Here is a 23802-nt window from a genome sequence, read left to right on the forward strand (position 1 = left end):
CGCAGAAAATCAACTCTCCGTCTTTTTGTTTGTTCTCAGTCAGAGTCGACTCGTAGAGTCCCGGAGTCGACTCGAGCACTGTTCCTTGAAACTCTAGAGTGCCAGAGTCGACTCGAAACTTCCAGGAGTCGACTCGAGGACTATTCTTTTGAATTTTTCTTTGAATTTGCTCCTTCAACTTGAATTCTTTGAACTTGAAGCTTAGGCCAATGAATTGTAGCTTTCTTCCAACTTTTCTTGAGAACTTTGGAGGCCTTCTTGTATTCTTCCAACTTGCTATGTTCCTTGCAAAATAAATATCTTTCTCCTTGCAACACAAACATTAGTATTTATACTTCAAGGTTTTGTGATCATCAAAATCAATCTTTGAATCAATCTTTGGGTCATCAAGGAGATCCAACCTCGAAGAGACCAAGAGCTGAGGAAGTCATATCATTCTCGAATACCGATCTAGAGAAGTACAAACCTCTTATAATGATGCAGTTGTAATATCTCTTATAATAGCAAATTTTAGTGGATAATGGAAGTTCTTCAGATATCTTATTTTGTGAGGTATTTCAGAAAATAAATTTAATGGTAGATCGGCTAAGGAGAATTGATCCTCCTTTGGTTGGTTTTTTCGGAAAGCCTATACCTTTAGGAGTAATCATCTTTCCAGTCATAGCAGGTCGAGAATCTTGAAGGTGACCGTCATGCTAAACTTTCTGGTCATCAAGGTCCCCTCAGTGTATAACGTCATTCTTCATCGGCTCGGATTCAACACAATGCGAGCTGTGGTATCCATCTATCACCTAATGATAAGATTCCCCATGAGGTTGGCAAAGTTGGAGGCGAGCAGGCAATGGCTCGATAGTGTTACGTGGCCACCCTCAGAAGAAATACCAAGCCCTTATAAACATTGCCCATTGAAGGTCTGGACGTCCGACATGAACAAAAAGATCAGCATGGGGAACCCGCCAAGGAGCTCACCTCCATCCTGCTTTTCGACGAAGGAGACGACCGAGCAATCCATATTGGCTCATTGCTCAATGAAGACATGAAGAACCGACTCATCCAATTCCTCCACTCCAATGCCAACATATTCGCTTGGTCGGCATCGACATGCCAGGTATAGATCCTTATGTTGTAATAGTTTGAATGTAGACCTCAAGAGTCAATCGATATGGCAGAAAAAGAGGAGTTTCGCCCCTAAACGACAACAAGCCATTGACGAAGAGGTCGTCAAACTCTTGGAGGCCGGGAGTATCCATGAAGTTGATACCCAGAATGGATAGTTAACATGGTGCTCGTTAAAAAAGCTAATGGGTGTTACAGAGTTTGCATCAACTTACCGATCTTAATTAAGGCTGTAAATAGGCCATGTTGACCCATGACCCGACCCGACTTGCTTAGACCCGACAGGACCGATTTTGGAGGATCCGTGGGGCCAGGTCGGATCCTAAAATTAGATTTGTTCTATTTTTTGGGTCGGGTCTGGGTTTACTGAATTCAGATAGGACCCGACCTATTTGAAATTTGGGTAATTTTGGATTTTCAATCTTACGATCTGAATTGAATTTGTACAATTATTTGGCCCCACGGGCTGCAGTCCGTGGGGATGCAAATACAAGTTCTGAAGCCATGGATGGGTTCATCTGAATTGGATCCGACCCAGTCCTAAATCAGAGCCGACTCAGACCTGAATTGGACTCGAATTTTTTGGATTGGGTCCGGGTTATACATGGACCCGACCCGACCCGAATGATCCATTGGGTCAAAAATTGTAGCGATGGACTCGATCGGACCTGATCTTCTATCGGATCGGGTCTGGGTCCAAAATTAAGACCCGAACAAGAAACCGGGTTGGGTCGGAGTCACTCATGATCCGACTCAACTCGACCCATTTGCACCCCTCATCTTAATAAGGCTTGCCCGAAGGACAACTTTTCACTATCAAGAATCGACCAGCTTGTTGACACTACCTTTGGACACTATCTCCTCAATTTCATAGATGCCTTTTCAAGATACAATTAGATCAAGATGTCTCTTGAGGATGAGAAAAAATCGGCATGCGTCATTGACAAGGGGATATATTGTTACCGGATGATGCCATTTAGATTGAAGAATGCTGGAGCTACATACCAACAACTGGTCAATTGTGTCTTCAAGGATTAGATCGGTCGAAATATAGAGGCATATGTAAATAACATGCTTGTAAAGAGGCAGAGGGCTGAATATCATGTTCACGATCTACATGAAGCTTTCCAGCTGAGGAAATACTGTACGAAGCTCAATCCAAGCAAGTATGCATTTGGAGTCACCTCGAGGAAGTTCTTGGGTTTTATGGTAACCCAGTAAGGAATTGAAGCCAACCTAAAGAAGATTTGAGTAGTGTTAGGAATGGTTGTTCCAAAGACATTGAAGGAGGTCTGACGACTTGCTAGTCAGGTGACCACCCTTAGCCGATTTCTATTTAGGTCAGAGGAAATGTGTCTCGCCTTCAAGGTTCTAAAAAATGCCAGAAACTTTGAATGGACCAAAGAATTCCAATTGGTGTTCGATCAACTGAAACAGTACCTCGGACCCCCTCCACTTCTCACTAAAGCCAAGGTCAAGGAGAATTGTATCTTTAAATGGTCATCCTCCCTTGGCAATCAATTTGGTCGTCATCAAGGAAGAGCATGGAAATTAGAGGCTAATCTACTATGTCAGCAAACTACTTTCGGATATCGAGACAAGGTACCCAAGAATTAAAAAAATAGCCTACGCCCTGATTATTTCAACATGAAGTTTGCGACCATACTTTCAAGCTCATACCATCATGATGATGACCGATTAGCTACTGAGGTAGGTAGTGTAGAAGTCGGAAACTTCTGGCTAACTAGTTAAGTAGGTCATTGAGCTTGGAAAAGTTGATATAAATTATCGACCTAGATTTTCCATTAAACCGTAGGCACTTGTTGACTTCATTGTCGAGTGCATTGTGTCGGAAGAAGCCAAGACTGAGGATAGAGTAGAAGTCGAAGCCAAGAATGAACAAAATGAGTTAGAGACATGACCATTCTGGACACTCCATATTGACGAGTCCTCTGATGCAGCTGGATGTGGGGTTGGGTTGATTCTGACTAGCCCCGAGGACATTGATGCCGAGCATGCTTTGAGGTTTAACTTCAAAACTTTCAATAATGAAGCAGAGTATGAGGCACTAATCACCGAACTAAAATTAGCCCGAGCTATCGGGGTAACCTAACTCATGATCATTTACAATTTTTAGTTAGTAATTAATTAGGTTGGAAGAGAGTACGAAGTCTAAGACTTGACCATGATAAAGTATTAGTAGAAAGTGAAGAAGATTTCCTCTACCTTTGATAGATTTGACATCCAGCAGATACCTCGGGAGAAAAATATAAAGACGGATATTCTATCCAAACTAGCCAGCTCAGAATGCTCCGACTTGAGTAGAACACCTTATTTTGAAGTGTTTGATAAGCCTAGCAATGATGAAATTCATAACCAAGTATTTCAAGTGGAGAACAAACTGAGATGGATGGATCCCATCATCCATTATCTCCAAGAGGGAGGACTCCCCATTGACCAAAAGGAGGCCTGCAAACTTAAACAAAACTATCGGGAAGAGGAAGTTCCTCATTGTTGCCTTTGATTACTTCATGAAATGGATCAAAGCAGAACTTTTAACTCGAATCACAGAGAAGAATGTATCGAGTTTCATCTAGATATATATAATTTGTCGGTTTGGAATTCCATGGGTCCTCATCACCAACAATGGCCAACAATTCGACAATGCTCGGTTCAAAAAATTCTACAACGAGCTTGCATTGACCATTGACTCACTTCGATCAGTCATCCTCAAGCCAATGGAGAAGTTGAGGTAACTAACAGATCAATATTGCAGAAATTGAAGACCATACTTGATCGAGCCAAAGACTTTTGAGTAGATGAGCTACCAAGTATTCTGTGGACCTATTGCACAACTCATCGGATTCCGACCAGAGAAACCCCCTTCATCCTCTCCTTCTGCATGAAGCCGTTATCCCTGTGGAGATCTCCGTGCCGACCTGGACTTGCTAGAAAGGAATTATGGAAGTCATCAAACCTAGTGCTTACAAACTTGAGCAACTTGATGGATCACCGATACTTCGAGCATGGAATTTAGACAAGCTCCAAGCATACCATTAGTAGAAGTTGTAATTTTGAACACTGTACTCCTTTATTGCTAATAATAAATGAATTTTGTTTCGTGCTCTACATGCAACTAAGTACTACAGGTCGGATGCAACAATTATCGATCAAGAAAATTTCAAAAACAACTAATTGGATGGGTCTCTTATAGACCACCATTCACAATTTCCATAGGCCTGGTAAGAATACCAAATCGTTGATCACAAACGAAATATCAAACGAGTCTCGCAAGGACTACCGATGGTGCCGCACTTGAGTGTCGCAATTCAAACGAGCCTCACAAGAGGCCACCGATCTATTATCCCCATGGATCTGGCAAGGATGTCAAATATTAATCACAAATGAAATGTTAGAAGAGTCTCACAATGACCATCAATGGCACCATAGGTTAGATGAGCCTCCCAAGAGCCCGCAGGCTTGTTATCAGCCAAGAGCCGATGAAAGATCTGGTTGAAACTAGGCTTGGAAGAAGCATGCACATCCTGATCAATCGGTGCTAGGTATCCAAAATACCCAACCAATCAAAGATCTAGAGAGCCAAACTATTCGCCTCTTCAAAAAATGGAAACCAAGCACCGGGATCGCAAGCTGATCTCTAACTAGCCAACCAAAAATCTAGAGAGCCAAACTATCCACCTCTACAAGCAAAGAAAAATGGGTACCAGGATGACGAGCTGATCTCCAAAGATCTAAACGATCAAACTACCCATCTTTTTAGGAAAGGGGAATCAGACACCAGGATGATAAGCCAAGCTCCAAACAAATGATCAAAATTCTGAAGGGCCAAACTATCTACCTTTTCAAGAAAAGGGAACTAGGCACCAAGGTGATAAGCCGAGCTCTGACCAAACAATCAAAGACTCGGAAGGCCAGATAACCCACCTCTTCAAGCAAGAAAATAAGGCACCCAAATTGGAAGCCAAGCTACAAGTGACAATGGAGTGGGCATGACCCACTGACCAAAAATAGACTACGAGCAAGGGGCAAGGGTTTGAAACCACGAACATGTCTATTGGAATCTACTTATAGACATCTATCCTAAGTCTCCGACCTCCTCAGGTCCGAGTAGGGACCCGAAGGGAAACTCCAATCTTCGATCTCCGACTTACGTATCTATGCTAAAAAGGTCTAAGTCTACGACCTTGGCAAAGCGATGCTAAGAATGGAGGGTAAGACCCCAACTCCTTGCAAGCAACTCCTATCTTGACCTCCTACATATTGGTCCAAATAGATGATGAGCTGCCAAGGCCGTCTGATCAAAACTCGGCCAGCTCAAGCATACAAAAATTAGCTGTGAAACGTAAAGCTGCCAAACAATCATGGCAAACAAACACAAGGAATGAACAAAAGTACTTTCATCAATGATTGAAAATTACAGGGCAGAAGTAGCTCGGTAGCCAAGCCATACAAGTATGGGGAGATCCAACTACACTAGATCCTACGAGGTCAATGTCCTTGAAGAAGGTCAAGCTCACCAGGGGTCACCAATCTCAAGAAGCTATGCTTGGCCTCGCTCTACACCTCTATGGCAGTGCCAACAAGCAAAAGAAGATGTACACCAAAACCTATTGCTTAGGACTTGGTGGGGGGACCTTGGCCACCTAAGGAAGGTTGGCAATAGGTGCAGTGGGATCAGCAGCATCTTCGCCCCAATGCACCTGCTCAGTGTTACCCTCCTCCCGTTCTACAGCCTCAGGCTTGTTTCTTTCTTGCTCCTCGGCTTCCTTCACCTTATCATCCTCAGGCAGGGCAACACAACTAAAGTCAAACTTGGGAAAGTGCCTCACCTCTCGACACTGGCAATTGTAAGTCGTGCAGGCAGGAATCGACGGAAGCTGAAGCAAACTTTTTCTAAAAATCTTGGGAGGCCTTATATACCTCCACAGCTTGGAGGACTCGCTCTTCAGCAGAAGCCACTCGCTACTCGACCGCCAACTGCTCCTTAGTCTCGACAGCTCGAAATCGAGCCGCCTTGCATTGGGTCTGCAAGCCCTTCAGCACGACAACTGCTTCAACTATGCCTCTAGCTCGTCCATTCACTTCTTCACCTCGTTCCACTCGTGCTCCATCTCTTGAGCATGCGCCGAAGCTGGTAATACTGCTCATGAATGAGCATAATGCAGACAACACTCTGAAAAAATAGACAATTGTTAGCGATACAATAGCTTGACTAAAGATTAACGGAGAATATGATGGTGCTTACCTCGGCAACAACTCGAAAAACTCCATCGAAAAGGCTCCCCATGTTCATATCTTCCAACCTCTTCCAATCGGTGAGACGACGATCCCCTTAAGCAAGGGCCACATTGGATTTGTTAGAGCTGAGGCTGAAGATTTCAAGGTCTAATTAGGGTGGTGGACCTCCTTCTCAGAAGCTGGGTGCGAGGGAGGTGTCGGCGCCTCGGGAGGAATGGACCGAGAAGTCGGAAAGATCTTCACCTTGAGGTCCGTTCTCTAACTTCAATCTCTCTTTCATCTATCTCATTTTCTCCTAAAACTCTGTCTAGCTTAAGCACCAGAGGGTCTCCGACTGGATACGTTCCTATGACCCCCTCATCATTTTCTGTATTTGTAGATCAGCTCCAGCACCGTACAATGCTCCTCCAACCTAACTAAGTAGACTAACCTCGCTCATCCATCCGTCAGGTCAGATTTTGAGCCACAATACATCCAATGAATATGAAGCTTCTTTCTTCTCCTCTCTCCTTTTTCCTAGCTATATCATGACACAATCCATATGCTTCACTTACAATACAACCACCTTATATAAGGATGTGTTCAACTTATACTTTTAAAATTGCTTTTTGAATAGAAGAGGAAAAATCAAAATAAAAATATTTTGAAAAACTTAGAAAACCTAGTTTTTCACTCTCAAAATCAGAAGCAACATGTAAAATTTCATCAACTATTGGATCAAAGCCTTGACTTGTGTCCGACTTGAAAATTCAGGAAAATAATTGGATCTGAATTTCAACTAAAAGCTAAAAGTCAACCTTAGAAGACAAACGTAGCCCATGCAGGGTAAGTACAATCAATTTTTGCCATATTGATCTAGGATACTTTGTAGTGCGCAGTGCAGTATGCATTATAGAGTGTTGTACACGGCTTAATGGTTGCCATCAAGAGATGGATAGCTATCAACAGCGATGCGCCATGTATGGCATATAAGGCTGTCTTGTTGGATAACTATCCATTTTTCATTGGCGGCCATCGAGTGATGTACAGTACTTTGCGGTGCAAATCGCGCATTAAGTGCAAAAGATCGGTCGGTGCTCATGCCATGCAAAACTTTGAAGCTAAAACGACTTGGGGGTTGTTCCTGTTAGGTAAGCTTATGCCGCAAAGCTTGCTATGTTAGCCTCTAGATCATGTTAGGGAGTATACAAGCTACAGCACTATGGATACATGGAATATAGTCTGTGAGCACAATGGCCTTCAAATGCGTTCGCCACGATACCCTCGGCGTATAGAATGTATTGACTGGAGGTTTTCGGTCGGGTCAAGTGCGAATAAAGGAAACACATAATAACAAACTAAATACAGCCTAAATATGGATAGGAACAAAGTGAGAAAATCCCACAAAGTGTTACACAGAAGATCAGTAATGAGCAACCATGCTACAGTGAGGCCAAAGGGTAAAATATCTCCATATTTAACTTATCTTCCTATCTATTTCTAATTTGTGTATTATATTCTTAGGAACAGGCTTCATACCCGAGAGACTTCAGGATGGCTTTCAAAGGTACTGAACCTGTATCCTCTCTCTGTTCTCCTCCCACCACAGCTTGGCGTGCACCTCCCCAAACTTTTCTCGGCTGCAGCACAGACACAGTGCGCACAAAGGGTTAAATTAAAGCAAGCACTAATCGATATTCTACGCGTGCTGCACTGAACTATGAAAATCGAAGCAGATAAGTAGAGTGATACGCCCAAATAACAGACACTATCTCAAACCGTTATGTTGCAATATAATAAAATAAAGCTGTTATTTGCACAGTTCAGCCCTTTTCCATATATTTTTCACTTGGATAAATAATGGCTGTTTTATGACGGTTATGTACTTTTATAAGGGAAAAAACGAACCGCAGAATAAGAACTGCAATATTATGTGCTCAATTTGCTCGTCACCTTTAGTAATTAACAGTAAAAGAGTCAATTAATGACTATCATGCCATATATATATATATATATATATATATATATATATATATAATGGCATGATAGGAGGCCAGCAAAACTGTTCTGGTAATATAGCTATAAGGGCTGTTAGTTTGAAGTGCGCTAGTTTAGTTACCTGAATCGAACCCGACGAAGCTCACGTGTCCCGTCAGCCAGCTCTCGGATGGTGATGAAAACCCCAGGCTCATCCTGCTCCACCCACTCAGTCGCCTCCAGATCACCGGCATTGCTGAGGGAGATAGAGGCCTCGTCCCTGGAGGATGTAGTTGTTCTTGTTGCCTCGACCGCAGAGGCCTCTCCGCACTTGATACCCGAAGTCCTCACAGCTCCAGCTCCAGCAGCAGCAGCAAAAGGATTGAGGTGATGAGGGAAAGTATGCTCTGAAGGGTCAGGCACCGTCGGATAGTACGTTCCTTTACCGGTGGCAGCCGAATGAGATCTGTATGTGCTTCGAGAGAGCCGCTCTTTGCCTGGAGGAGGGGTGACGGGGCTCTCCCTTGTCGACCCCACACGCGAATAGAATGCTTCTCCCTGCAAGATCCATCAGCAAGATGTTATTGGTCGGTTGCAGAGCTAGCAGCAAGAAAGAAGGACGTTGTTCAGAGAACGAAATCGATGTTGTAACTTCTAAATAAAAAAGATCATGTATTGTGATGTGATCACACACTCTGGTATCAAAGAGGACGTTGTTCAGAGAAGAAGGGCATCGATGTTGCAACTTCTAAATAAAAAAGATCATGTACTGTGATGTGATCACACACTCTCTAGCTTGTATCAAAGAGGACGTTGTTCAGAGAAAAAGGCCATCGATGTTGCAACTTCTAAATAAAAAAGATCATGTACTGTGCAGTGGACGTTGTTCAGAGAAGAATGGAATCCACAAGGCTCCGGAACAGGTGCATGGACTAGGGGAACAGGAGGGGTAGTCATAATAAGAGAAGGCAAGAGAGACTACGTGAATAAATAAATAAATAAACTGGTGCCCAGAGCCTCAATAACGTTAAAAGCTTACAATAAGATCGTTATTTGCAGCAAACAATGCGTTGTAATGGTCCTTATTAAATGTTAACGGTCAAGAACATGAAGACAGGGCTGTTCTATAAATCTATTTATGGAAATAAAATATTTACCTTCTTCTGCAGATGTCAAATAATTGTCGTCATTCCTGTCATTTAAAGGCCTGTACCAAAGGATATCAGCTAATGTTGCAGCCAGGGGTTTTTTGCATCCTCATAAATATCTGATATTGTGTATATACCCCTTGCAAATTTTTCGATTAATATTTATACTTTTTATAAACATCAGAAATTGCATTAATGTCTTTATATGAATTATTTCTTTTTGTATATATACTCTCATAAATTTAATATTTTCTTATATCCTTAATTATGAATTATTTCTTTTTATACATCTATCTTTATTAAGGGTTTATATATATATATATATAAACAGAGAATTCGCATTTTCTAGGAAAGACATACAATTTCAGGCATTTATAAATATATATATATATATATATATATATATAATAATTTATAGGAATTAGTAAATTTTCTAGGATACATATGTAATTTCAAATATTTATAAGGATAAACATGTAATTCAATATTAACGTCTGGAATGCCGTCTTTGGAGACATTATAATGGTTGTTATTCATTTAAAACCTTTGAATAAGAAAGCATGCTTTTTGTTGTTCATAGTTAGCAGCAAATGTGTAGTAGCAGCAAGGACTTAGAAGGGTAAGAACAAACCCCGCCATCATCAGACCTCAGCGGAGTTGGGAGTGCCTGGCGGCTAAACCTCTGCACGTTGTAAAGCTCCAGGATCCTATCATAGTTCTCTCCCCACCACCTCTGTGCTTGCCACTTGTTAAACATCTCCCGACTATAACATGAGAACCAAAGCCAAGAAAAGAACATTAGTGCCTAATCTTAACCAATTAGCGACTAGTAGATCGATCAAAGATAGAATGGAGAACCTGAAACGGATGCGCTTGAGGTCGTTGCCGGCACAGCCAGGGAGAGAAACAAAGGTGATGTGGACGCCGGGCTCAACCTGAGCCACCCACTCCTTGGGCTCGCCGTTGTCCTCCTCCAGCACCACCTCCTCCGCTGCTGCCACCACCCCAACTCCCGGCATCCACTTGTGGGACTTGAACCTGTCATCATCCCTGTCACCGGCAATACTCGTGAAGTCCCACGCCGGGGTTGAGCTTGAGCTCGCAGCCTGCAGGAAGGCGTAGTGGCCACCACCTCCACCGTCAGAGGCCGCGTCATCGTCGATGAGTGGGAATGAGCTGCTGGCGCCACCACTGTGATGGTGGCGGGGGTGGTGGAAGCTCTTGCTCCGGTGAGACGAGCTGCCACCTTTACAATGCCGGTTCGAGCCAGAGAACTTCAACACCATGTCCTTTATCTGCCAAGCATGCATGTCCACTTTAATGAAACTGCTTACATATTTGGGGAGCAAAGAAATGATATCAGCCGGGTTGTCCGTCCTACTAAACTCCAAAACCAGACAAACAAGCAGCCGGCACAATCTCTGATTTGCGTAGACACATGTGCCATATATATGACATTATAATTAACAACTTGTCTGAGAACCTATACCAAAAAAAAAAAAAAACTACTTGTTTGAAGCTGCTTTTTCTCCCTTCTTTTTGGGTGAAAGAAATTTCTCATTACTTACCACCGGATGGGGCAGCTGAAATAGAAACCTTGCTCTCTTTTTGTATTTATTATAAGTACCACCATCTTCACTGCTCATTTATCAATATTTCTTTAGTCTTATTCTTGGCCAGTCTATCTGTTATATTTCCTATGGTTTTGAGGAGAGGATGAAGGAATAACCACTGCAATAATTATGACTTGGATGAGCACATTTTCAGTTTCAGGAAGCTGAGTCGCTAGTTCTGACTAAAAAAACACTGGTTGCAACCTGAAAATGGCTACCCAGAACTGTATAGTTCATCCACCATTGCCATCTTTCCTTGTCTAATAAGTGTTGAGCAGCTTAATCGAGCCTCAATATAAACTATTGCCACTGCAGGTAATGAAGTAACGAAACTGTGATTATTGTGTACCTTTTGATGGAAGAGTTAGGTTACCGTAATTGGATAAGGATAACTTCTTCTAGCCTCATGTGGTGCATCACATGAAATAAGAAAAATGGTCAGTTAAGCAGCAGTATAAGATAGTGCTACCCTCTTTGTACTTGAGATTGTAAGTTCGATTCTAAAATAACTCATGTTCAAAAGCCTTGCTAGGTTAAGAAGCTTAGGGCTTGAAAGTGTACAAATAAAAAACTATGCCATAGGCCAAAGCCATTCCGACTAGTGGCAGAGCCTTCTAACAAGAACTAAACAAGTACCATCATTTAGTAATGAGGTCAGACATCCTGAGCCAAGCTTTTGGAATAAGTTGAACTGGTATCATATGTCATGATATGCTTCAAAATATAATTATTGGTAGCTAGGTTAAAGTGAAAGTCATAATTAGTCTGCATTAAAATCATGCGGGATATATAAATGGAGAACAAGGATTCACAAAGCTAATAGGTTAGTTACAATTATCGTCACATTGAGAAGATGGAGCCAAATCAATTCGGTCATAAATTAGTCTAGAATTTTTCATGTCACTTGGGTTGGTCTTTGCCATGGATTTCTACAGGAGAGCTTTCGGAAATAAGTAGGTCCATCAGCTCAGTGGTGGACCAATCCAACTCTGAACCATCAATGCACAAAGACGGAATAAAATAAAAGCATACACATTTGCGCATGTTGATTTGCGGTCGGACTGGTCACCAGCTCATGGTTCCCCATGAGGATGCCTAGCTTTGGAGTCGCACCCATAGGTTCAAAGGCAAAGGAAAGTAGAGTCCAGTCCGGACCGAACCCAGCCAACTCAATCAGGTCGAGGACCATCGTGCATCCTTTATTCTTTTCGTGGTACAACGACACAAGGCCAAATCTCGTCCTGGCTACATCCAACGGATCTCTTTCCACCAGAGCGCGGCTTTTTAAAAAGACCCGAACCTTAGCTTCTTTATGAGAAAAGACACAGAAAACCCAGAGGCATGCCCAATTGAACCCCCCCAACCCCACTCTTTTAGGATGAGCGAATCCCTCCTCAAAACCCCAGGGAATGACAGAAAGGGACCTCCCCTCGTCCTCCCCCCTTGACCAACTTTATCCAACGTTGGACCAAAGGACCTTTTTGTAATTTTTGAATCAACTAGTAGGTAGAAAAAGAAAAAGAAAAAGGACAGCAACAAATAAAAAACTGATCTAATTACTACTGGCCTACTGCTATCTTTTTTGGTGCGCTAAAATGGGTGACTTGGTGGCTTAAAAGAAAGCAATATAATTGCCACCGGCTAGCCATCTCTTTTTGAGGATTTTTTTAACCATTGTTCTTGCCGTGGGGCAGCTTTGCTGCCTTTGCAGTGCAGCAAAAATGAGTCGCTACTCACTACTTAGTGGGGGCTTGGACCAAAAAGGAAAAGATAAAAAAAAGCAAAATATTTACTGCCGGTTATCTCCTTTTGGATGTTTTTAAACACTGTACTGGTTATAAGGCAACTTTGGGGGTGGTGCAGTAAAATGGTTCGGTGGGTCGTTTTCACCACCTTCGGGTTTACCCTCTCCCACGCCACTTTGAATCCAAAGTCCTCGGCCACTACCAAATGGTAGTATGGGTACAAAGTGAGAGAGAGACATACCTGGGAGGTCAGGCTTTTGACGGCGTCTTTGGTACTTGGGGTCCCAGCACGCGCGGTGTCTTCAGCCCCATCTTCAATCTCGTGCTTGGAACAAGCGATGCAGGTCAGCATCTCTCCAGCAACCACAATGCTCTCCCGAATCTACCTCTGCATATTAAATTAATTCACTTCACTGTCCTTCTAAAAAAGCTGTGCCATCTCAAAAAAGAGATTGCTCGGCCATAACTGATGTGGTGCTCCTAGAAGAAGCATTCCCAACTCATAGTTCACTTATCATTATTATATAATCCAACAATGTTAATTGCCAGTGCAATCTATTCTTAACTTAATCTCAACATAAATGAGGTCATACATGGTTGGGAAATATAGCAACAGTGTACCAGTTACACTTATTTTAAAAGTATACATAATAAACTATCACTTATGCCAATTTTCTATCTTTCATAAACCACCATATTGATGTTAATTCCATCTAAAGTTTATTTTCAAAAGTATAATCAAACAAAAATTAGAATAACTTGCATCATAACTATTCCAATAAACAAAACTTTTCTTTCCTTTTATGATAGAGAAAAATACAAATAATTTAAATCATATTCGTTAGATAAAGTCAATTAATAGAAAATTCGGGCGCATGTGCATGTGCATGTGCATGCATATGTGTACATAGGAGGGGCAATTTGGTCATTCCGGTGCCAACACGTGAGGCCTGTTGCTACTCCGACTAGCGGATACCGTACAAGGGAGAGCATGGACAAGGACAGCTCTAGCCAGTAGCCAGCTCTAGCGCCTGCCGCCTCCGGTTCTGGCACCGGGAAACGAGATGAGAAACGGGAAACACCGACCGAAACAACGTCGAAGAGGATCTGTGGAAACGGAGAGAACAAGCAAATCAACCCCCATCCCAACACGAGTCCTTCCAGAATTCGGGACTTTCGGAAAGAACGAGTTTTTTAATCACAACGAATCCGGAGAGAAGCCGGTGTTTTGTCCGAAACGATCTCCGCACGCTACTTGGAGATCGTACTGCAGGATAGAACGAGTAGACATTGGCGGAACAAGGAAGCTCCTGATAGGATTAGGAGCCCAAGCAACGGGACAACAGGAATAATAGCGGTAATGCCCACACGAAACCCGAGGCAAGGTAAGGCTTCTTCAGAAAGTGTAGGTCGAGAGAGAGGAGAGAGTATTGAGAGAGAGAGAGAGGGAGGGAGGGTCCCAGGTCCAGGGATTGGAATCTCTTCGTATGGGTGTTTTAAGGCTTGGATTGGAAGCTGCAAAGCCCTGTCCGTCTGCTCTGCGCCTAGCCCGTTTGATGAAATGGAAAGCAGAACCCGGCAGAGGAAAGAGAAAGAGAGGGAGGGAATTTTATAGCAGGAGAAAAAAATATTAATGCGGAGGAGCAGGAGCACTGCTATCACTTATTCTCTATCCTCTTTACAAGCGAGAGGAAGGCAGAAATTTCCTAAAAGGAAACTGAACAATAAACAAGAAAGCGATGCTTCATACATACCGAGGCCTTTTCTAACTCGATTTCTTTTGGATGTGATGGAATCGATTGCCCAATTCTTTTGGGTTTTTTTTTTCAAGTTCTCTCGATTGCTGCTGAGAAAAAACAGAGGAAACAAGAGAGATAATCTGAAAGGAAACTCATCACATGCAAAGGAACATAAGATAATTCTCTTTTTTTTTTGGGCGATAGAAGTGCGATCAAAATCTACTCAAAAGGGCCAGAAATCATTGAAATCTAAACGACAGAAGGCGATCGCATTCAACATTTTCTCACCTTCTTCAACCCCAACAGCACGAATCGCTGCAAGAAATCCTCGAAAGAGACGTTTGCAGCGATCTCTCCTTGCCTTCTTCGCTTCAAGAGGCGAAGAGGAAAAAAGAAGAAACCCTCGCTCTCTTTCTGTTTATGTCTAAATTAAAGTAGAAAGCGAGCTCGAGAGAAGCGAAGATATAGGCCGATCGGGCCGGAGAATCGGAATGCCGGCGATACCCCGGCGAGATTTCGGCGGGCTTCCGATATTTTTGAAACAAAGAAGCCGCCCACTGCTGTCCGCTCTCCGTTTTCCCCGTTCCGACCCGGACGGCCAAAATAAATTGCCCCTCTCCCCGCGGCCTATTTATAGCCCCCATTAACGGCCGCTATCTTTTCCGTCAATCGACATCTGCTTTTTATATCCCCACTCGATCGATCTGGGCCGTCCATCCTCTGGTACACCATCCCGATGCCACCCGTTTGATCGGTGGATTCCGGAACTGGAGGAGACGAGCACGTTGTTCTGCTGAGCGATTGACGGGAGAAGACATGACATTTGGACGGCTGGGATTTATTATCCAGACAGCCATTAATGGCTTAAGGAAAAGCCCAAGCGATTTGACGCTGGTTTCTTCAGACCTGAGTTGTCTAATCATCAGATTTTGGACGGTTCTGAACCATGATATATTCTAGTCATAAATTTAGAGCAACAATGCAGCCGTGGGACTGCTCGCCGTGTGGTGAGAGGACCAGATTGGTGCGAGAAAAAAAAAAAAAAAAGCCAACAAATAGTATTTACTGTCTTATAATAATAAGATTTTATAATTTTTTATGAGTGAAGTCTATTTGGTCAGGTAGATTTTTATTTGATGTTGTTATTAGGACATGGTGCCTAAAATATGGGATTTCATATCAGCCTGCATGGATGCATATGCAATGGAATGGAATGAAGCAACAAGAGCTATATTCTAGTTAATTATTTTTTTATTAAAAAAATAATTTTGTTGCTCGTAAAACTCAACATCTGCAATGTATATAAGCATAGTATGGTGTATCGGTCCGAACCGAACAGTACAGAGCATATTATGCTGGTTCGGTACTGGTACCCAATATGAATGGCGTACCGATATTCGGTATGTCAAAAAAATTCTGTATTGGACCGATATTGTATCAAAAATAGAGACGAAATTAGGTCAAGAAATCTCTACTTGTCACGATGATGGTAAATAAATAACTAAAACTACTATAAGCTTTCTACAATAGGCCCAAGATTTTTATTTAGGATGCAACTCTCATTTCATCTACAATAAGTTGTACATGTATTATATTATATGAGCTACATTGCAATAGCTCACACTATTTGAGCTACATTCCATTTGTAGGTGCTCTATGCCATCTCTTGATCTAATAAACATATACTCGTATAGGTTCACTTCTTGCTTACTGGGAGCTCTAGGCAAGAATGAAAAAACTCAAAAAATGTTTATAAAATAGATATCACTATTTTTCTCTTTGCGTGATGATGATTTTATATCACTTCCATTGCATGTAACATATGTTGGTGCAGCCTATATTATACAAGTCAAGTGTTCTTGTTGCTCAATGAAAAAAAATCTCAATTGCACTCCTTGTCATTGCAACTAGTCTGTTTATTAAAGATTGTGCATCAAATTATTGTATTGGAGTGCTTTTTTGGTAAGTCAAGATAATTCTTATATCTATGTAGCAAAAGAAACACAAAACAAGTATAATTATTACGAGGAGAAAGGGGAAACTTATTCATTAATTTAGCATCTTTGATGCATCTATATCTAGGTTTTAGGAGCACTATGATCAAAATTATTGATGCCAATTACACCGATTAATGCCCTAATCTATTTAGAATTTTTTGAAAATAAAAAAATTGTTATTATATTATAACAAGATCAGCAAGTTAAAATTCACTATTTCAAACCTTGGTTTTTTCCGCTAATCAAATAAATGAAAAATTTTCAAGAATAATATCCAAAATAAGGGTGACGGTATATGCTATTCCCCTTTATTATAATTCAAAATCTTTTCACACAGCAACAAACATTGTCAAGAATTTAATCAATAAAAAAGAAGCAACCCTAAAATTGCATGATGAAATATGATATAAATTATATTATACTAGACGTTACAGACATCTAGTATTGGAATGGTCTGCAGTGGGGGGCCGAGATTAGGAGGGTCTAGCCTTTCCGAAAGGGCTTCTCAAAGTTGTTCTCGCCCATGGAAAAGCAGTGCACAACATCATTTGAAACCGCACTTTCTCTTTCTTATTTTTCTTTTATTATAATGTATAATTTGCGACATGACATTATCTTTTGAAGGTAAAGCATGATTGTTTTAACTAAACGCTACGCATTTGGATTTGTTTTTACTTGATCCGAGCCAGGCAATTTACACATTTCTATGGGATATAGAATCACTAATGTACCTGGACTAGTTTTAAATTGGATTTTCTTTTACATAAATACCTTTATAAAAATTTAAATTTGCATGAATTCCCTATAAAAATTTGTATGAATTTAAATTGGACTAGTCTTTTATTTATATATGCACCTTTATAAAACACTGTTTTTTATAAATACCCTTATTATAACGATTCTTGTAACAACATTAATGAAAACTATCTTTATTTTAATTAAAAATAAAATATAATTTTGAAATTATTTTTCTTGTCTCCATCTCGTTCCGCTCGCGATCGCGATCCCCTTCTTCCCCCGCTATCGCAGTTGCGATCCCTTTTCCGCCACTATCTTGATCACGATTGTCTTCTTTCCCCGCGATGCCCTATATGATCCCCTGAAACAACAGTATTTGATGGTTAAAAAAAAAATTCCTCGCTAATTCGAAATCTCTCCTCTCTCGAATCCAATCATGGACTCGATCCATCTTCCGAATCTCTCCTCTCTATTTACATCTTGGCCGCAGAAATTAGTCCGGAGATCAATCACTAGTCTCCAAACAGTGTTCATCTTTAAAAAAGGTATTTCAATGTCGACTTTTCCTCTCTTCCCTCACGTTGATGTCTACTATTTTTCTCGTATTAAACTGAACCAAAAAAAAATACATCATTACAAGTGTTAGAAGAACAATAATTATTGTTATAGCTGATTTTTTTTCATTCCTATTTCTAGCCTTGAACCTATTGAAGTTTTGTTTTTGGGTTTCTAACGGCCTACCCATATACCTTATTTGATGGTAAGAGAGGCAGAGTGTCACCTATTTTTGATTGCTGAAACAGAGTATAGCTATGTACTATTCTTTTTTTCTTTTATTTTGTTAGCATAGTTTTGGTTGATAAGCACTCTCTGTTACAATTTATATTGTTCATATTTATTTATTCCATGTACATGGTTCTTAAATGGAGCAACAACTATTTAAATTGAAGGTGAAATTTCGGAGATAAAAGAGTTGGTTAGTTGATGTTGACTGCTATTGTTATAAGGACCTATATGATGGTATAGTGCATACCTTCAAATAAAGCTTGAAGAAACTATAAAAATTTGGTATGTGATTAGACATTTAACGCTTAAGTCTTAAATGATATTAGACACATATCGAAAATTGCTGAGTTTGCTTGAGGAGTACGAGAATTTGAAAGAGTGCTTCTTATTTATCATAAAAGAGACCAATATTATACAACTTTCTCAATCAACACTAGGCAACCAAGATCAAATGGAAACATGTAGAAGTACTGCAACTGCAATAGAAAAGATTCAAGTGGATGAAGTAAGAGAGAACCAAAGGCACAATGAAAGCTAGCATTTAGCTACAATAGATATTGATACCTTAGCTACTGCTATTGAAAATAATGACTATAGTGGGGTATATGATGAAATTTTATTTTAAGAGGAATAGAAAACAAATACTGAAATTTATGGTTTTGAGAGTAGCTATCACAATATTTATAATAGTGATCCTGATGATGATGATAAAAATATCATAGACTAAGAGAGAGAGACATATGAGATGGATATTGAGAATTCTAAAATGGCCGTAGGGGCAAAATATACAAGTTGAGAATAGTTCAAGGTGGCACTGAGTCAGTATACTATGTTGAATGAATTTACCATAAGAGTTCTCAAAATCAAGCCAGGTAGAATGACAGTGAATTGCAAAGATGAAGCCTGTAATTGGAGGCTTCATGCTTTACTATTATGTGATGATCATATATTTCAGGTATTACGGTTGAAATATGTTAGCTTTTCATTATAGTGTTTATGGAAAATATTGTATGTATTAATATATTGTTCTATTTGTATGTGCAAGTCAAAAAATTGAAGGAACCTCATACATGCTCATCTATAAACAAATGTGGCAACAAGATAGCCACACAATTTTGGATATGTGATGGGATGATTGGTTGGCTAAGAAAAGAGGCTGACATGTCGCCTATTGAGCTAAAAAGGAGATTGTTGCAATTTCATCATCTTGAGCTTCCATACCACAGAGTTTGGCGAGGAAAAAAGTTTGCCACGTCCTTGATTCATGCTAATTGGGCAAATTCTTTTGAGTGAATGGAGGATTTCAAGGAGGAGCATTTGAGAAAAAACTCAAATAGTGTAGTAAAGCTAAGGTTAGATGTGGTAGGTGACAAGCATTACTTCTACCGCTTTTTTATTTGTCTACGAGCTTATAGTACAAGATTTTTAGCTGGTTGTAGGCCTAAGGGAGATGGTTCAAGAGGAAGAGTGTTAATTACAGGAGGCACATATGTAGCGTTCAAAGTATCAAGAGGAAAAAAATAAAGGACAACCCCGTAAGCAAGCTGAAAGAATGAAAACTTTAGAGTGAAGAAAATAATACCTACCCACAATCTTGATTGGTATATGATTGGTAGACGATTGGATATACCTATCCCAATTTTTGCACCTTATTTGCTTTCAAGTTATTTGGATCACTTTTAGTATTATTACTAAACATAATTTATTGGTTGATATAGAGTTAATTCTCATACTTATTTTTTTTTATTTTTTTGCTAATTGCATATTTGATTGCATGTTTTGCTGAAGCAGTGGAGATTATGTTGGATATGGATCTAGTTTTTTCTCTAGCAATGTATTTTATTCTACAATGATCAAGACGATATTTTGTTCTACAATGAGATAATCTTTTTTTTGATTGCAAAAATGTGAACAAATTTTTATTTATCAAAAATATTTACTTTTCCACCTTATGTTCTGCTTACTATGCTTGCATTGCAATGTGGCTTTATATTTTCCACTTGTGAAGAGACACAACAATAACTTAACAAAGTCTTGTAACAGAACTTCCTCTAGGTTGTTAAAATCTATAAAATACAAAACTGAGGAAAAACTACTAATAGCTAAATGCATGGATAGAGCACACATGCCAAATTTCAAGTCCTATCCATAACCATCTTGAACCCATAAAATATACGTTGCTGATATGAATCAACCAAAGCATCCAGAGAAAGAAAACAAATTGAATTAACGAGCCTTTTTTTTTTACTTTTTCTAGACCATCGACATTCTCTTCTTTGCGAACATGTCACCTTGCAAAGAGAGTACAACTTTCCTCCATAACTCTTAATCTTTCTTAGATTTTTATATGAATACCCTCATAAATATTGAATTTTGCATGAATACCCTTCCAAAATTGATATTTGTATGCATACCCTTATAAACATTTGTTTTGCTATTCTACCATTTTTTATCCTTATTTTTGCATATGTACCCACGCCATCTAACGTTATTAAAAAAAATTAATGGTTTCAAATTAAAATAACTAAAATATACTTAATTGGTAGATGTGTATAAAGAAATATTTATAAGGCAATCGCGATGGAAGACAAAAAAGTAATTTCAAAATTTTATTTTATTTTTAATTACAATAAATATGGTTTTTATTAATGGTGTTAGAAGAATCGTTATATTAGGAGCATTTATGTAAAGACAGTATTTTACGAGGGTACAAAAATAAATATAAATTTTAAGAGTGTATTCATGCAAATTTAAATTTTTAGAAGGGTATTCATACAAAAAATCCATCTTTCTTTAACTATTTCAAAACTATCAATACAAGAGCAAGCACTTAAGATGTTGAGACTGATATTAATTAATGACGTATTAATTCATCCTACTTGTGTAGAGGCATAAATTCATGACTCTAACGGCTATAACAATAATTAATAAATGTGAAATTCTGAAGGCTATGATATTAACTAATAAATGCAGAATTCTGAAGGCTATCATATTAATTAATGTGTCTAAATTTTTTCCATTTACTATTATTCTCTTTTGCATATATACCATCGTAAATAACAATATTGCATGAATATCTTTATAAAGTTGCTATTTGCTTGTATACCCTTATAAATGTTTCTTTTTGCACGTCTACCCATTAAAGACATTTTAATCATTTTAATTTGAAATCGTTAATTTTTTAACAGCATTAGATGATGTGGGTACACATGCAAAAACAAAGATAAAAAAGGTAGAATAGCAAAACAATTGTTTAATGAGGGTATACATGCAAATATCAATTTTGGGAGGGTATTCATATAAAATCTGATATTTAGAAGGGTATTCATGCAAAAAATCTTTTTAAGTTTTACTACTAGAAGACTTGTTGGTCATTGTTTAAATAGAAGACATTATACAACAATCTCATTACGCCAGAGAATGGCAGAGCCATACGCAAGAATGCATTTGTAATGTAAGATATGGTTGTTTGTAAATGCTTTATATATCATTCATAACAGTTGATACTTTGTAGGAATATATGCTTTTATATTGACATTTTTCAGAGCATACAAATAATAACTTCTAATAAATACTGATCATTTATTTATGATATATCCATGTAATTTCATAATAGTTGGCCAAAAGATTTAGGATGCAAATAATAGAGCAGGCTCTTTAGAGGGAAAGAAAAATCTGCTGTGCTATTGTTATGGCATGTCATGGTTTTTTTGGCCTTAGTTTTTCTACAGCAAGAATGGAGTTGCTTAAAACATTCTAAACTGCAACACAGACTAGTACATGATTGCTTTGATTGATTATGTATTCTATTGGTTTTCATCATATAGTGTGATGGTATGTGTTAAGATCATAAAATTCAGTAAAGATATGTCAAGTATATGTTAGCAAAGTAATTATTTGCATTTTTTCATGTGTAATTAATTATAATGACTCATAGCCCTTCTCGAACTTAGTTAGTTTTAACCTAATGAAACTCTCCTCACCGGTGCTTTACTTAAAAGCCACGGTTCGGTTTCTTTAAATTTTCGCAAACATATGTGTAGCAATCCTTGTGTAACAAGAACTCATGTTGATTTTAGAGTAATAGGTCTTGATACAACTGCTCCATAACATGAGGTGTGCAAAATAACTAATAAATATTTGCATCTCAAGGGGTCATGTAGAAATTATTTCAGATCATTATTTGACCTTATCGTTTGATCGTGAAAATCTTGATCCATCAACCCAAGTTTAACTTCAAAAAAAAAAAAATAACAACACTGTCTTTCTAAAATGTCTGGGTCTCGATCATTTGGACAAAATACATCAACTAAACATAATCTTGATTAATGTTGAAAGTATCACACTAGCCTGCATAAATCAATCCAAACTCTGCAACATCTGGCCTTGTCAATCAAATTCTGAAATCAGTTATCTACGAATGCAAAATAATATTCCTAATTAAGTCACAGATTAGAACCATGTCAAGACTTGAAGCATGAGCTTAAGTCACAATGTACTTAGTCTTCATGCAGACCCATCATACAATCACTATCTCTGAGCCACAACTAATGCATGGATTCCTTGATGGGCTGAAAAGAAACAGTTAAGGAATCAAGGAAAGAACCATCAAACTGAGCCTTCTGATAGAGAAGGTTGGGCCCTCAAGCTATCAAAGGCATGGTCATATATGCTCTAAAACCTTGGGAGTGGCCTCTTGAACCTTGAGGGGCCACCTTATCTACTATCCCGGGCCCTGGCACACCAGTTGATGCCTCAGAAGAGGCAGTGATCAAGAGTCTCACTTTGATAGTGTGGATCCTCTGGCCTTACTCGTGAATAAAGAATTAAAGTACCATGTGGACATGGTGACCTAATCTTAGAACCACTATGTCCATGAAATGGCCTCGCAGCCTATCTCTTATTAGCTATGATGGAGATGGAAGATACCATTGGTGACCTAGGATGGACAAAAAGACTTAGGCAAAAGTGCAATGCAGATTCTTCAGGGAATGCAAGCAAGCAGGGTCTTTGCTCCTGTGCACTCCATGAGACTATGAAGCTGGCTAGATTCAAAGTCCATTTTTCTTGTATTGAGACTAGTAATGTCAGGCACATATAATAGCAGGGCTCTTTACTCTGATTTCTGTGTAGTGTACTTCTCATGCTTCTCTCTCTCAAAGATTGATAGGTGTGCATTGCCAGACAGAAGTGTAAATATGCAGCGCAAGTTCACAATATGAGCTGATTACAACAAATGTGGGCAAAAAAGAGCTAACCAATTTACTTTCCTCCCCCCCTCTCCTTGAAAGAATGATGGAAAGCCATCAATGAAACAATTCATTATGAGACTGATGAATTTAAGCTCACCATTAGTAGTGGCTACAATCATACAAAAAGGAGGTTAGATGGAGGGGAGGGAATAGATAATATCAGTACAAGGATAATAATGATTTTGTCTCTAATTTAGGCTTAAGAACAAAGATCCATAAGGATATGAAGGAACATTACTCTTCTAGCACACTCCAACAGATGGACAAATATTCTTATCCGCCAATCTATTCAATGCTGGAATCCGACCCGCTATTAATGTGAGTATTTCTGTTTCCAGAGTAGGATCTGCAGCTCAAATTAAAGCCATGAAATAAGTAGCTGGCAAATCAAAATTGGAACTAGCGCAATTCGCGGAGTCAGAAGCCTTTGCACAATTTGCTTCTGATCTCGAT

The 23802-nt window shown here is 39.4% G+C and overlaps 1 protein-coding gene across 3 annotated transcripts; it reads right to left on the reverse strand.

Moving 5' to 3' along the window:
* Window positions 1–5519: 5519 nt before the first annotated feature.
* Window positions 5520–15164, reverse strand: LOC103699982 (protein Brevis radix-like 2). 3 transcript variants are annotated; one of them, XM_039118883.1, is made up of 8 exons: window positions 14865–15164; window positions 14592–14680; window positions 13079–13225; window positions 10338–10774; window positions 10111–10243; window positions 8474–8889; window positions 6383–7994; window positions 5520–6310 (listed from the first exon to the last, which is right to left on the reverse strand). In XM_039118883.1, the coding sequence occupies exons 3-7, from the start codon at window positions 13187–13189 to the stop codon at window positions 7916–7918; spliced, it is 1176 nt and encodes a 391-aa protein (XP_038974811.1). In that variant the 5' UTR covers window positions 13190–13225; window positions 14592–14680; window positions 14865–15164; the 3' UTR covers window positions 5520–6310; window positions 6383–7915. The 3 variants fall into 3 exon arrangements, with proteins under 3 accessions (XP_038974811.1, XP_038974813.1, XP_038974812.1); XM_039118885.1 differs by lacking the exon at window positions 14592–14680; XM_039118884.1 differs by lacking the exon at window positions 14865–15164 and having other exon boundaries at window positions 14592–14849.
* Window positions 15165–23802: the final 8638 nt, after the last annotated feature.

Source organism: Phoenix dactylifera, unplaced genomic scaffold, assembly GCF_009389715.1.
Source record: "Phoenix dactylifera cultivar Barhee BC4 unplaced genomic scaffold, palm_55x_up_171113_PBpolish2nd_filt_p 000437F, whole genome shotgun sequence".
In the NCBI taxonomy this organism is placed as follows: Eukaryota; Viridiplantae; Streptophyta; class Magnoliopsida; order Arecales; family Arecaceae; genus Phoenix; species Phoenix dactylifera.